Raw genomic sequence first — 12,677 nt, forward strand, 5'->3', positions numbered from 1 at the left:
AATGTATGTATATTTGCATGATTTGAATGAGTTATATGCATGTTGGAATGAGAAGGAGAGGTTTTTGTGCAAAGGAAACCAAGTTTCTGCCCTTTGGCAGAAACCAGGTTCGGCAGCCGAAGGACTTTCAGCCGCCGAACCTGCCTGGGAGGCAGGCCTTTCGGCTGCCGAAGTTGCCCCCGAAAAGAGACTTTCGTCTCTGTCTGGGACTTTCGGCCGCCGAAGGTGCCGCCGAACCTGCCCTGTCCAGCCTTCCTTTGCATGTTTTGCATGATTGTTTTAAGGTGTTTTAGGGGGTTTTTGGGGGATGATCTTAGAGTTATGTTCTAGTTGTTTGGTCCCTCATTTGAGTCCACCTGTGTAGGTTCAGACCCGAGGAACCGAGGACCTCAGCAGTGAGTCAGCTGCTTCTGTCAGTGTCAGAGCTAGCCAGAGGTGAGTAGAACTAAATCAAACCTTTTATTTTACGAAATCAAATGCTTAAAGCATATTCATGCATCATGTTTATATGTAATAGGTTGATTGCATTAGTTACACGAATATGTTGCATTGCATAAATGTTGTTGATGCGGATGAATGTTGAATGATCCATTAGCCCTCATATGTTATGACGTGATGATATGATATGGAAGTCCAGGTGTGGCCTGCACTACGCCCCTGGCACTATGTAAGAGAAAGACCGGACGTGGCCTGCACTACGCCCCCGGCACCATGGACTATGTATGTTATGTTATGTATAAGAGAAAGACCAGGTGTGGCCTGCACTACACCCCTGGCATGATTGGAATATGTAGAGGGCTAAATGGTGACAAGTTCATCCTTGATATGATTAGTTGTGATGTGATGCATTTCATGTTATCATATGTTTTAAATGCTTTATTATTCTGCTCACTGGGCTCTAGTAGCTCACCCCTCTCCCAAATTCCCCAGGTTTGCAGGTACAGGGTAGACCAGGAGGTCAGCAAGAGTATGGAAGTCATTTGTATGTAATAGATAGAATGTGGACATGATAAAATGTAAAGTTATGAATAGTTATGTAATGTAATGATATTGAGGATTAGAGGTTGTGCTTGACCTATGTGTAAGGTATCCCTTTTAATGCATGATCCTAGACCTTTTATGATGTTTATGTAAACCAACTCAACTCATGTTGTAATTGCCCATCGGGGCATTGATGAGATCCCACAGAGTGGTCGATGTTTATGACTATGTCTATGTTCAGTGCATGCACAGGTTGAATTTGGTGTTTGAATGAAAGAAAAGTTTTAATTTTTATGTATGTTGTTGATCATGTATGGGATTAAACAGGTTTACAGGTTGCATGTCAGGCTTGCTACGGGTCCCGGCGGCCTTAAGCCGACCTGGATCCTAGCGCCGGTAGCGGTCCGATTTTCGGGTCGTTACAGTTTTAACTTCAGCCATAAGGACAACCAACCCAAAACGATAGCAACAAAAGAAACACAGAATCAGAAAACAGTACCCCGCGTGAACAGTACTGATGAACAGTACCACGTGAACAGTGTCAATGAATAGTACCGTGAACAGTGCCGATGAATAATACCCGAATATGAATAGTACCTAAAACACCTCCACCCAACACCCGAACGGCAAACAAACTTCAGATCTGACAAGACGGTGTGGCGACTTTAACGACGGTGTGAGATCCAAATGTTACCCTTTGTGGTAATCCAAATGAACAGAGCCCTAAGTCTCCAAAAAAAAATTTAAAACTTGACTAGAGAGAGAAAAAAAATTAAATCTCTACGAGAATGGCTCTGATACCATGTAGAAATATAATAATTGTTATTATCTCACAATAGAGATTACAATCTATTTATACATGAGAGAGACAGTATTTAAACAGGAAGGAAAATCAAGCCTATGATTTAATCAATCAATATTTACTTCCTATATTAACATATTTATTTTCTATAACTTATAACATCCTTTATACAACATTCCATATTACATGCACATCACAAGTTTCAATTGACAAGGTTGGAAAGGTGGCTTATAAGCTTCAATTGCCCGAAGATCCAAGCTTCATAATGTTTTCCATGTGTCTCTGTTGTTACTGCTTCACCTACCTTGCCATTATTCCTTTCTTCACCTTTGCCATATCCTCAAGCTATGATAGATCGTCGAATCGTTAACAGGCGGAACCAAGCAGCAACTCAATGGCTGATACACTGGGCTAGCACTTCTTCTGCTGATGCTACTTAGGAGTTTGCTGAGGAAATGCAGATTTATTTTCCTTCATTTGTTCCTTAAGGACAAGGAAATTTTCGAGCAGAGGGTATTGTTATGAGGAAGACAGTAAATAAATAAAATGGTGAGCAAGAGCAACGGGAATTAATGAAATGGAGTTTATTGGCAGTGGTCTCTCCCTCTTTATCTCTCTCCCGTATTCTAACAGTATCGTCAGCTTGTAAAGGCATGAATTAGGTGTGCAAGAACTTCTAAAATTCTGTTGTGTAGGTTATTATGCGTAGACTATGATAGCTGTAATTCTCATATTTTTTAATACAATCAATACAATATTGAGATTTGACCCTAATTTTGTATTTTCCTTCTTTATTTTTTTTAAAAATCCATTTATCTTGCATCACACCATTGCGAAGGTTACATGGTTTGCCGTCGTAAGTATGAGCAATAAAGTTTAGGCCCTGTTTGAGAAGTTTTTTAGAGAAAAAGGAAAATAAAGAGTTTCCTCTTATAATTCTCTTTGTGGTTGTTTGATTAGAGGAAAGATAAATGAGATAGGAATGAAGTATAGTTATTTTCCCTTATTTGGAAAGAGAACTAGAGAAGAAAATAAAGTGTGGGAAGAAAATTATAATAAAAATTTACCATTTCACTCCATTTTTTTTTAAAGGACTTTAAAGATAATTTTGTAATAAAGCATGCATAAAGTATACCTTTTTATCCTTAAATGGCAAAAAGAAGTTTTATCTCGGAAAATGCCAATCATCTATATTTTCTCTAACACTGTGTTTGGTTAAATTTTAATTCATGAATTTTTTATATTTTTAATTTTTAATTTTTTGAATTTAATTAAATTTCATGTTTTGTGTATTTAATTTAAATAAAAATTAGAATTCAATTCCATAAAATTGATTAACTAAAACCAATTTTCATTAAATTTAATGGAATTTAAAATAAATTCTACAGAACTTATACAATATCTTTTGTACTAAAATGGTATTTTTAAATAATTTTTTCTCAATAATTTATTCCTTAAATTTTATTGGTTATAAAACATAAAATTATAAAACTAGTTTTTTATTTATCATATACAATTATATAATATATTTTCTTTATTTTTTAATTTTATAATATCTGATTTTATTTTCTTTTATCCATAATAATATTTATTTATTATGTAAACCACTAAATCATAAAAATTTATTAATATATTTTTAATAGATTTATACTTATGTTAATTATAAATTTATTAAGTATTAAATTTTTAACATAGTAGAACTTTTTTATTTTACTTTTAAGAATAATTTAAAAAATAAAAAGATGATTAATGTGAAATTCAATTAAATTCTGCATTTTAAATTGTATCATATTAAATAATGAAATTCATTTTAAATAAATTTTATTTAAAATTTAATTTAACTCAACATAATTTTACAAGATAAAAATTGAACCAAAACATTATTTTTCTTTCTTTTCATTGTTTACATATCTAAATATAGCCACCAAATAATTTCCCATATTGATACCCTCTTCTGATGACATGAGATAAAGATCCAGCTAGGCCTAATCGACTTGATGGTTTGTAATCCATCACATGAGACACGTAATGCATTGTGAATTTTCGACCAATAAATTAAAAAATCAAAATTCAAGCAAACTTATATTAGAGTGATCTACTTGTATTTTTTATTCCATTTAGTCCGTTTGCTTTTCAATAAACTTATATTTTATTTTTAATATTTTAATATTTAATTATAATTTAATTTCTATATTATTAAAATAATATATTATTATCTGATTATATTAATTTTTTTTATTAAAATTAAATTAAAATTATTTAAATTTTTAAAATTAAAAAAAAAAATTAAATTAAAATTTTAAATTAATTAGTTTGATTTAAATCGAATATGATAAAAAAAGAATCCACTCGTTAACATCGGTATGTGTTATCTGGTTATCCCTCTCCTGATGAAATATGTCAATGGATGAAAAATTAACGCCGATGTCGTTGTAGTATAGTGGTGAGTATACCCGCCTGTCACGCGGGTGACCCGGGTTCGATCCCCGGCAACGGCGAATTTTTCTTTTTTGAACAGTCTCAAGAGTCCTTAAACGCCCAAATTAAAATTGTTTACATTAAAAAATAAGAGAGAAGTAAAGTGATTTTTATTGGTGGGTTTTTATATGACTACACATCATAATCAAATATAGAATCATTATTGTCTACCACAAACCCGAATAAGCCACCCCAGTTTTATAAACCTTCAAGCACTGCCCAAGCTCCCACATTCTTTTTACTACCATAGATAACATGAAAAAACAAATCCAAAAGAATAGGAGGAGAAAAGTAGAAAAATGAGGATAGGTGGATTAGTTTAGCAGCAAAATCAGACAAAAAAACCCAATTTTGCATGTAAAATCAAAGAATCACACTCAACAGCCAACAGCATGGCTGTGTTTCAGTAGACAGCAAAATCATCTGAAACCTACATGTCTGTAATTACTTTTTGTATTCAACAGCATGATTGATCATAACAATGGTTTAAGCACTGTTTATTAATTTTGGAGATGCATAATACTACTAATTACCACCTTATACCCATTAATTATAATACAAAAAAGTATAGGTTCCCCTATATATCCCCTCTCTGTCAACAATTGAATTGGGTATTTTTCTCTTTCTATCAACTTACAGTATGGACAGTATGTGTTTTCTATTGTATTCCTACTGGTAGAAATGAAACAACAAATCAAATTCTACATCTAAGGATTTTTTCATCTTGATATGCGGTCACCATTTTGGCTCTTGCTCCAGAACCATTCAGTTCAATGGAGCATGCTCTATTGAAGGCTGCACTAAGAACTTGCTCCAAAACTGGCAACCTAAGCCAAGACTTGAAGCAGTTGGGATCCTTAAGTGAGATTTCAAAGATATTTCTTTCACTTGCTGTCCTTCCACGAGCGATTTTGCATGATGAAACAATCCGGTTTTAGTCTATACCCGAGCAATCGGAGAAAAGGGAGGGTTAAGCACATAAGTCTGCTGGATCTCTTCCATCTTCTTGGAGGCGGCCTTCTTTTTTTCCTCCTCTGTGACTGTTTCAATTAAGAACTGCATTTCCTCTTCGATAAGTGCTTTCAGTGAACTTCCATGTGCCAACTGCTTGCTTCTTTCCTTCCCTATAGCATTGGAGGCTTCAATGCCATGCAATGCAGCAACACAAATGGAAAATGCTTGTAATGTTGATAGTTGTGCATGGAAATGAACTGCATATTGTCCTTCTTCAACTGCTCTCATGGTCAATGCTGGGATTTTCTGTTTTGTTCCCTGTACAGATTTCAGAATCTGAGTTACAACTGATGCAAGATTTTATCAACACCAAAATTTGACTGGTGGCCCATGCATTAAAGCAGCAAACAGAAAATTTTTTGACGGCCAGAGCCAGATCATATGGTACATATTTGAGATTGCAATTTCTTAGTCGAATGCCAGTTCAGGACTGTCAACCTTTCTTAAGAATATGCATGAGTGCCATTATCTAAATGCTCTATTAATATTTCGAAAGTTTCAAAATCTAAATGCTTAAACAGGCTCTAATTTTTCAGTTGGCTTCAATAGTTCGCACGAGAATGCTTACTGAAAAGAGATTTGATCATCTGAATTACTAGTAACTACAGCCAACCTTAACCTTGATTTATTATCAGTGACCACAGTAACATGAGAATCCTGAAGATTTAACTTCCAGAACACAGTTACTGTAAAGGCACTGCATCACCCAAAGGCTTCAAAATTGTAATTTTCTTTGACAACAAGAACTAAAAGAAAAGCATTGTGTTTGCAGGCAGGAGAAGCCTATTTCAGAATTTCATGTCATGCTTATGTGTGAGATCTATTGGTTAGAATCCTTGCTGTGGACCTAGCATTTGAATCTGAGTTCCTTGGATTATTTTCTCTAAGCCTGTGAGTGCCAACTCCACATTTATTGAACATATGGTGTTCCGAGCAAGAAGCTTACCTGAACAAAAAGTTCCAAAGGCTTCTGATAATCCATGAGTGGTTTATCTTCAGCACATCTGATACCAGGACTGCCAAAAACAGTAAGTGGACAGCTCATATCCCATCCACCACAATCACAGCCTCCACCAATTCTCCATCTATCAAGCAAAGAAGAAGGGCCCTGGCTTTCATCAATTGGCAAACTATGATTTCCTGTGGGAATTACCACATTCAACTTGTCTGGATTTTCTCTGTCCGTGAAGTCTTTTCTCCTTTGCCCAACTGTAGAGTGGTTGAGAAGATTTGAATGCATTGTAACATTACTCCTATTACCCCTGTTACATTTCATGCTTTCTCTCTTCGCAAATGGGAGTTGAATGACAATAGCTGCAATTTCAAGGTCTGAATGTAAAAGTGCAGTCGGGTAAGGACTAGAAGAATCAGAGTTGTTGCTGTAAGACGCCCGTTGTGTTTGATGTTTGAATTTCATTGCATCAGAACCACTGTCCAATTCATGAGTTGCACCACCATAGCCTGCTTTAGAACAATTGGGAGATTTAACAATATCAAGGGAATCTTGTGAACAAACACTTTGTCTCGCATGTGCAATGTCATATAATACAAATTCCATCACCATAGAATTGTCAACATCCCCACCATCGTTTAAGTCTGAGTTTAAATAGCAGGAAACTTGCATCTGTCCAACCATCAAGGACTCCTTGTTGCTATCAGTCAAACTCCAGCCACTGACATTGCTCTTCTTTCTATTGCAAATGGAGTGAAATGTGTACACCCAATTAACAGCATTATTTTCCTTCCGCGTCTTGGCCACAAAAACTTCTTCAGGGCAATCCAATGAGAACTTGAAATATGGCACCCCATGTTTATTCTCCAACTTGAGACAACCATGCAGGTGAACTGGTGAACATGCCACAGTTGAAAGATTGTGACCATTCCGGACAAGTGGAGAACCAATATCTGATTTCCCGATTGTATTTGCAAAGTCATGTGTCAAAGATTTCCTCGTAATTTGATTATTCCTCACATTTGATATCCCTGTAGTTTTGACATCACCATGTTCTGCTATATAACTCAAGGAACTCCTTAAAGACTTGGATTTCATAAATGGATCAAACATCTTCTTGATGGGGCTAAACCGGGACTTTGAGCTGGCTCTAGAAGAGCAGCTACTTTCTGAAGGAGAAGGTGAATGGGGCATTTCTAGCTTAGCAGAAAGCGACTTATGGAATGTCAGGGCCATGTCGTTTTCAAGCATATCATTAGCATCATTTACAGGACCAGCAACCTGCTCACATCTGAAAGTTGGATTCTCAATTGAATCACATCTTACAGTTCCAGAAGATTGTTTTTCTCTCTTACCCAAATTTGGACAGATTTCAATGAAGCCTTCTGATGAGCATGGTTCTATGCAAGACTTCCTAACAGATGTTGGATTCAAGCTTGAGTTCACAGACAATTTTGGGGATCTCTTCTGTGTGTTCTCTTCATCTGAACAACACAAAGAATCAACAATGCTAAAGGAGAAAGTACTCTCATTATCTAGCGACAATTCAATTTTTCTCCTTCCCTCATTAACTCCCATATTCTTCATTTTCCTCACCTCTGTTGAGTTTTGATAAACGGAACCTCGCTTCAACTCAACATTTCCTTCTAAACCAACAGTTCTAGTTGGAGTCTTACACGAGGAACTACGATAGCGACGAAAACTTATCTCTGTGAAGCCTTGCTTTACTGTCAACAAACCATCTTTATGTGCAAGTTTGCTTTTCATGATTTTGTTTTCAGCATCTGAAAAATGTCGACATGGAAGAACAGTGTTAGGACTACTCTGCAACAAGCAAAGATCAAAAAATATTAAGAGAATGATTATAACCATAAGCTAAGCAAAAACTCAGCCATTTGCAATAAATGACATCAATATCTATTTAAATCCAAGAATCCCCAAATCGCGAAATCCAGATATGCCATAGTCCATTACAAAATCCTTAAATGAAATCTATTATGGAGTTTCATTTGCTTGAAACACTATGTCAATGTCACCAGAGACAAACCCTAACAAGGAAAAAGGCAAATTCAATTTGTAGCCTAATATGCCAAAATGGGAATTTTTCCTGAATACAACAAGAAGCAAATGAGAGTAAAAAGATACCTGCTTTTAGCTAGAAACACATAACTAACTGGTCTTATTAGAAGAAGAGTACAAAACAGAGATGAAGCTTAGTATACAGATCATAAGAGGTAGATACCAACTAAGAACATCTCAAAGCAACAACTCTCATTTTCAGACAGCATAAGTGTTTAATAGTCCGATGCAAGAGCTGTCTCTAATATTCTATGTTGGGAGTATTGGTGCTGCAAAGCATGCTCTCCATCATTGATTCCAGAATTTGAATCACAAAAACCACAAAAAAAAGGAAAAAAAACTGAGTTTGATCACCCATTGAGAAGTTTAAAGCAGCAAGGAATCCTATGATCTCTATAAACTCCCAAAAAAAAGGAGTAAGTAGAATGTGTAAAGGCTATATAAGTTATCAGCAGCAACTTTTTCTTCACTTACATTCCAAGCCAAAAGAAGAAGAAGAAAGCTCGAAAAAATGGCCATACCCCACTAGATCTCACATAGAAAAACCCCAGAAACTGCAAGTAGATGCCATCATATCCATCAATCTCTTCCACTGAAAGTCTCTTATGAAGTTATGAATCTATAAATAGAACCCAAAAAGAAGAAGAAGAAGAAGAAACCTGTCTTACAGAAGAGCAAGCAATGAGTAAAAGAGTACTTAAGAGTCTCAAAGAATCAAACAAAGTACAGGGTAAAGGCAAAAACCAACAAGAAGTGGACCAATAGCTAGCAGTAAAGCATAATAAACACAAAAAGTCAGTTAAGGGGAGAGAGAGAGAGAGAGAGAGACAGCATACCTTCGTTATGAATAGAAAAGAAAAGAGAGGAACAGTATTGATGGTGATCTCTCTCTCTCTCTCGCACATGAGAAAGAGCTGCAATGAGAGACATAGGACTGCTTAGCTTCTTTCATGTTCATGTCCTAGTAAAGAATCCATTTTCTTGCAGTCACGATCTGCAGCTAATATTATTATAAATTTTTGCAAAATTATTATTTAATTCGGATGGTATAAAAAATTAACAAATTACTCGTTTAAATTTAAAAAATGCATTAAAATATTATTAAAATTTTAATCATTAAATACTTAAAATAAAATTAAAATATTCTAAATTAAATAAATTAATTAATTTATATTTTATAAAATTAAAAATCAACTAATAAATTTTTCTATTATAAATAAAATATTTACAGTTTCAAAGTAATAAATTTTTATACTATTTCAAATTATTTTATTATATTATTTAAAATTAAAAAATTAACGAACAAATTTTCCATATAAAAAAGTTTAAATAATAAAATTTTTATTCACTTTTACAAAATGATTTCTGATAAGCAGATTCAGATAGAGGCACCATTATGAAAAGACCTATACACCCATGTAAAACAGTAATCTTTATATTCATGGTGGGGATAGTTTTGGCAATCTGATAATGGGCAGAGTTTGGAGATTGAAATGAGGTGGGTGTCTGAATCACATGCACATACAAATTAGTATTAAGATATTGTTTTTGGAATAGCATTGTATTAAGACAGGATGATGCCTGCATTTAATTTTACTGTTCCCAATAATTAAATTTTTAATTAAATATTAATTAATTTATTAGATTTCAGATTCCACCTTTTCCAATTTACTTTCCTCTCCTTAATCTTTTGAATTTATCAACTTACTAGTTGACATAAATGTTCGACAAAAACTGAAAAGTTTATTGTATTGATTAGGGTGACTAGTATTCGGTTTAAATTGAAAAAATTGATTGAATAGAATTAATTTAGAAATTCGATTTGATTTTTTATTTATTTTAATTTAGTTTAATTTTTAATTTTAAAAATTTCAGTTATTTCAATTCGGTTCGATTTTTATCAGAAAAAAATCAAAAAAATTAAACCGAATCGATCAGTGATCATAATATATTATTTTCAAGAGATTAAATTATATTAAGGTTAAAAAAATAAAAAAATTATTAAAAATGAAAATCGATCAAATCGAACTGAATCAGATCAGTTTGGTTTGATTCAATTTTTTATCAAAATCAATTCGGTTCAGTTTTTAAAAATATTCAAATTTTAATTTTCAATTTATTCGATTCGATTCAATTTTAAACTGCACTTATGAATGCTCGGCCATAGTATTAATATAGTTAAAAGAAAATAAAATTAAAGGGTACCAGTTCTTTATCTTATGAAGGGAACTAAAATCTAGAAATTGAAAAGTTGAATTTTCTCCTGAAATATGTTTAAAACTAGAATGATGAAAAAAATATTGAATGAGAATTTTTTTTTTTTATTATTAGTTTGTTTAACAGCTAATAGTAATAATAATAATAAGACTTAGTTGAGGGGGCAAATGTAAAATAAAGTGTTTATTTTGTTTTCCTTGAGAAAAACATTTTCTTACTAAATATATAACTTCTTTTTAAAAAATATATATATTTTTAAAAAAAAAAAAGAAAAAAGAAAAAACATGTTTAAAGCATATTTTGATTGTGTCAATTTCTTGAAGTTTGATAAACAATGATTTGATTTGAAGGGTGGTGAGTCCTAGCAATCATATAAGCATGGAAGTTTGGTAGGTCTCATATCATTACCAGCAGAGATATGAATGTAGGACTTGTTTAGTTGAAATATTTTATTTTATCTTATTTGTATAAAAAAAAATAGAGATTTTATTTAATATTGAATATCATAGCTTAAGAAATTACAAAATTTTAATTATTAACATTGATAATTTTCATTATTTTTATTTTTATAATTTCTTCTTAAAATCTCATTAAAATTAAGATGACATATTATTCTCAAACTAACTATTTTTCATATATGAATGATATAGTTTTAAAAAAGAATTCCTAGTGTACTCCAAGACTTAACCTGGTAGAAAGTGCATCCTGTAGTCTTGAAAGGTCTAAGGTTCGACTCCCCAACCTCCTATTTTTTAAAAAAAAAAAAAAAACTCCTAGTAATTTGGTTAATAATTAAATCTAAACTTTGTCATTATAAATTTTTTATTTTATATTATTTAGCAATAATAAATTAAAAAAAAAAGAAAAAGAAACTTAATATTTAAAAATATATAAATAATTTTTTGAAAATAAAATTAAAATTCGAGTGATTTTATTGAAACTAACTTAAATTAAATGATAGAAAGGAGACAATCTTCAAAATGGAGTGAAAAACAAAGTATCCTATTCTATAAAATTTAGAGAAAATTATTTTTAATCCTTGGAGAAATCTATTTGAATTTTTATTTTAAAAAAATTTATTAAAATATTTTTAATATTTTAAAAAATTTATTAATTAATTCATCTATTAATTTTAACTATTAAATATTATAAAAATTTTAAAATATCCCTAATATAATATTTTAAAAATATAAGAGATTAACTAATAAATTTTTAAAATTATAGGAATTAAATAAAAAAATTTTAATGATAAAATTAATGAAATGATTAATTAGTATATTTTTTTAAAATATTAAAAATATTTTAATATATTTTTTAAAATTAGTTAACAAATTTTTTTATATTATAAGGATCAAGTGGTAATTTTTTCTAAAATTATTTCAGTTAATTATAAATTTAATATTTTACAATTTGAAGATGCTTATTATTTTATCATGCAAAAAATAGTATAACTAGTTTTTAATTAGAATTTGATTTGAGAATTTTAATATTATTAATTAAATATATATTTTATTTTATTAAATAAAAATTGCTGTTCAATGATGAGTCAATATGGAGGGTCCACATTGGTAATATTGAGGAATTGAGGGCGGATTGGTCAAAGGATAAAATGGTAATTAGAAATGAATGCATGTGATTGGTTTAGGCGGGAGGAAACCAAAACTGAACAGTCGGTCACATTAACCCATGGACGTCGACATCTCCTTCTTAATTTATTTATTTATTTTATTTCATAAAATGTTTCCGCAATATTAGCAGGAATTTAAAACCAAAAATAAAAAAAGTAAATTTGGATTCTTTGTGTTTTCATGGATATATAATATATTATTTTAAAGATAATCATGTTTGAAAAAAATTGTATAGTATATTACAGGTAAAAATTATTTCTTAGTCCCTGAGGTTTAACGTAATTAACACTTCTGTTCCTCTATTTTGGCGACCCAACATTTAAGTCCCTCACTTTCTCTTCCGTCCAAATTCGTAGTTCTTCCGTCTATTTAAACCTTTTGGTCAAAGAGTCAAAAGTGAGAGGTGATAATTTTTTCCAAAAATACATTTCTCTCAATGTGAAATTCCTATTTTTTTTTCTCTTTCATGTTTTCTCCGGTTGAAGAAGAAGAAGAAGAAGAAGTTACAGAAAAGGTAGGAAGAAGA

At 31.8% G+C, this 12,677-nt stretch overlaps 1 protein-coding gene and 1 non-coding gene across 6 annotated transcripts; one reads left to right on the forward strand and one right to left on the reverse strand.

Moving 5' to 3' along the window:
- The first annotated feature begins 4,209 nt into the window (after positions 1-4,209).
- TRNAD-GUC lies at positions 4,210-4,281 on the forward strand. The gene has a single exon. It is a non-coding gene; the product is annotated as a tRNA-Asp (tRNA).
- Positions 4,282-4,730: 449 nt separating this feature from the next.
- Positions 4,731-9,277, reverse strand: LOC110621134. 5 transcript variants are annotated; one of them, XM_043955663.1, is made up of 3 exons: positions 9,143-9,277; positions 6,222-8,965; positions 4,731-5,533 (listed from the first exon to the last, which is right to left on the reverse strand). In XM_043955663.1, the coding sequence occupies exons 2-3, from the start codon at positions 8,097-8,099 to the stop codon at positions 5,201-5,203; spliced, it is 2,211 nt and encodes a 736-aa protein (XP_043811598.1). In that variant the 5' UTR covers positions 8,100-8,965; positions 9,143-9,277; the 3' UTR covers positions 4,731-5,200. The 5 variants fall into 5 exon arrangements, with proteins under 5 accessions (XP_043811598.1, XP_021620934.1, XP_043811603.1 ...); XM_021765242.2 differs by lacking the exon at positions 9,143-9,277 and having other exon boundaries at positions 6,222-8,011; positions 8,828-9,127; XM_043955668.1 differs by lacking the exon at positions 9,143-9,277 and having other exon boundaries at positions 6,222-8,051; positions 8,828-9,127.
- Positions 9,278-12,677: the final 3,400 nt, after the last annotated feature.

The sequence above is a fragment of the Manihot esculenta genome, chromosome 1, assembly GCF_001659605.2.
Source record: "Manihot esculenta cultivar AM560-2 chromosome 1, M.esculenta_v8, whole genome shotgun sequence".
In the NCBI taxonomy this organism is placed as follows: Eukaryota; Viridiplantae; Streptophyta; class Magnoliopsida; order Malpighiales; family Euphorbiaceae; genus Manihot; species Manihot esculenta.

Bases quoted from the DNA above. Each gene is read 5' to 3' on its own strand.
- LOC110621134 (XM_043955663.1), bottom strand. From the start codon at position 8,099: ATGGTTATAATCATTCTCTTAATATTTTTTGATCTTTGCTTGTTGCAG. The intron at 5,534-6,221 runs GTAAGCTTCTTG...AAATCTGTACAG, and splicing joins CTTTGGAACTTTTTGTTCAG to GGAACAAAACAGAAAATCCC.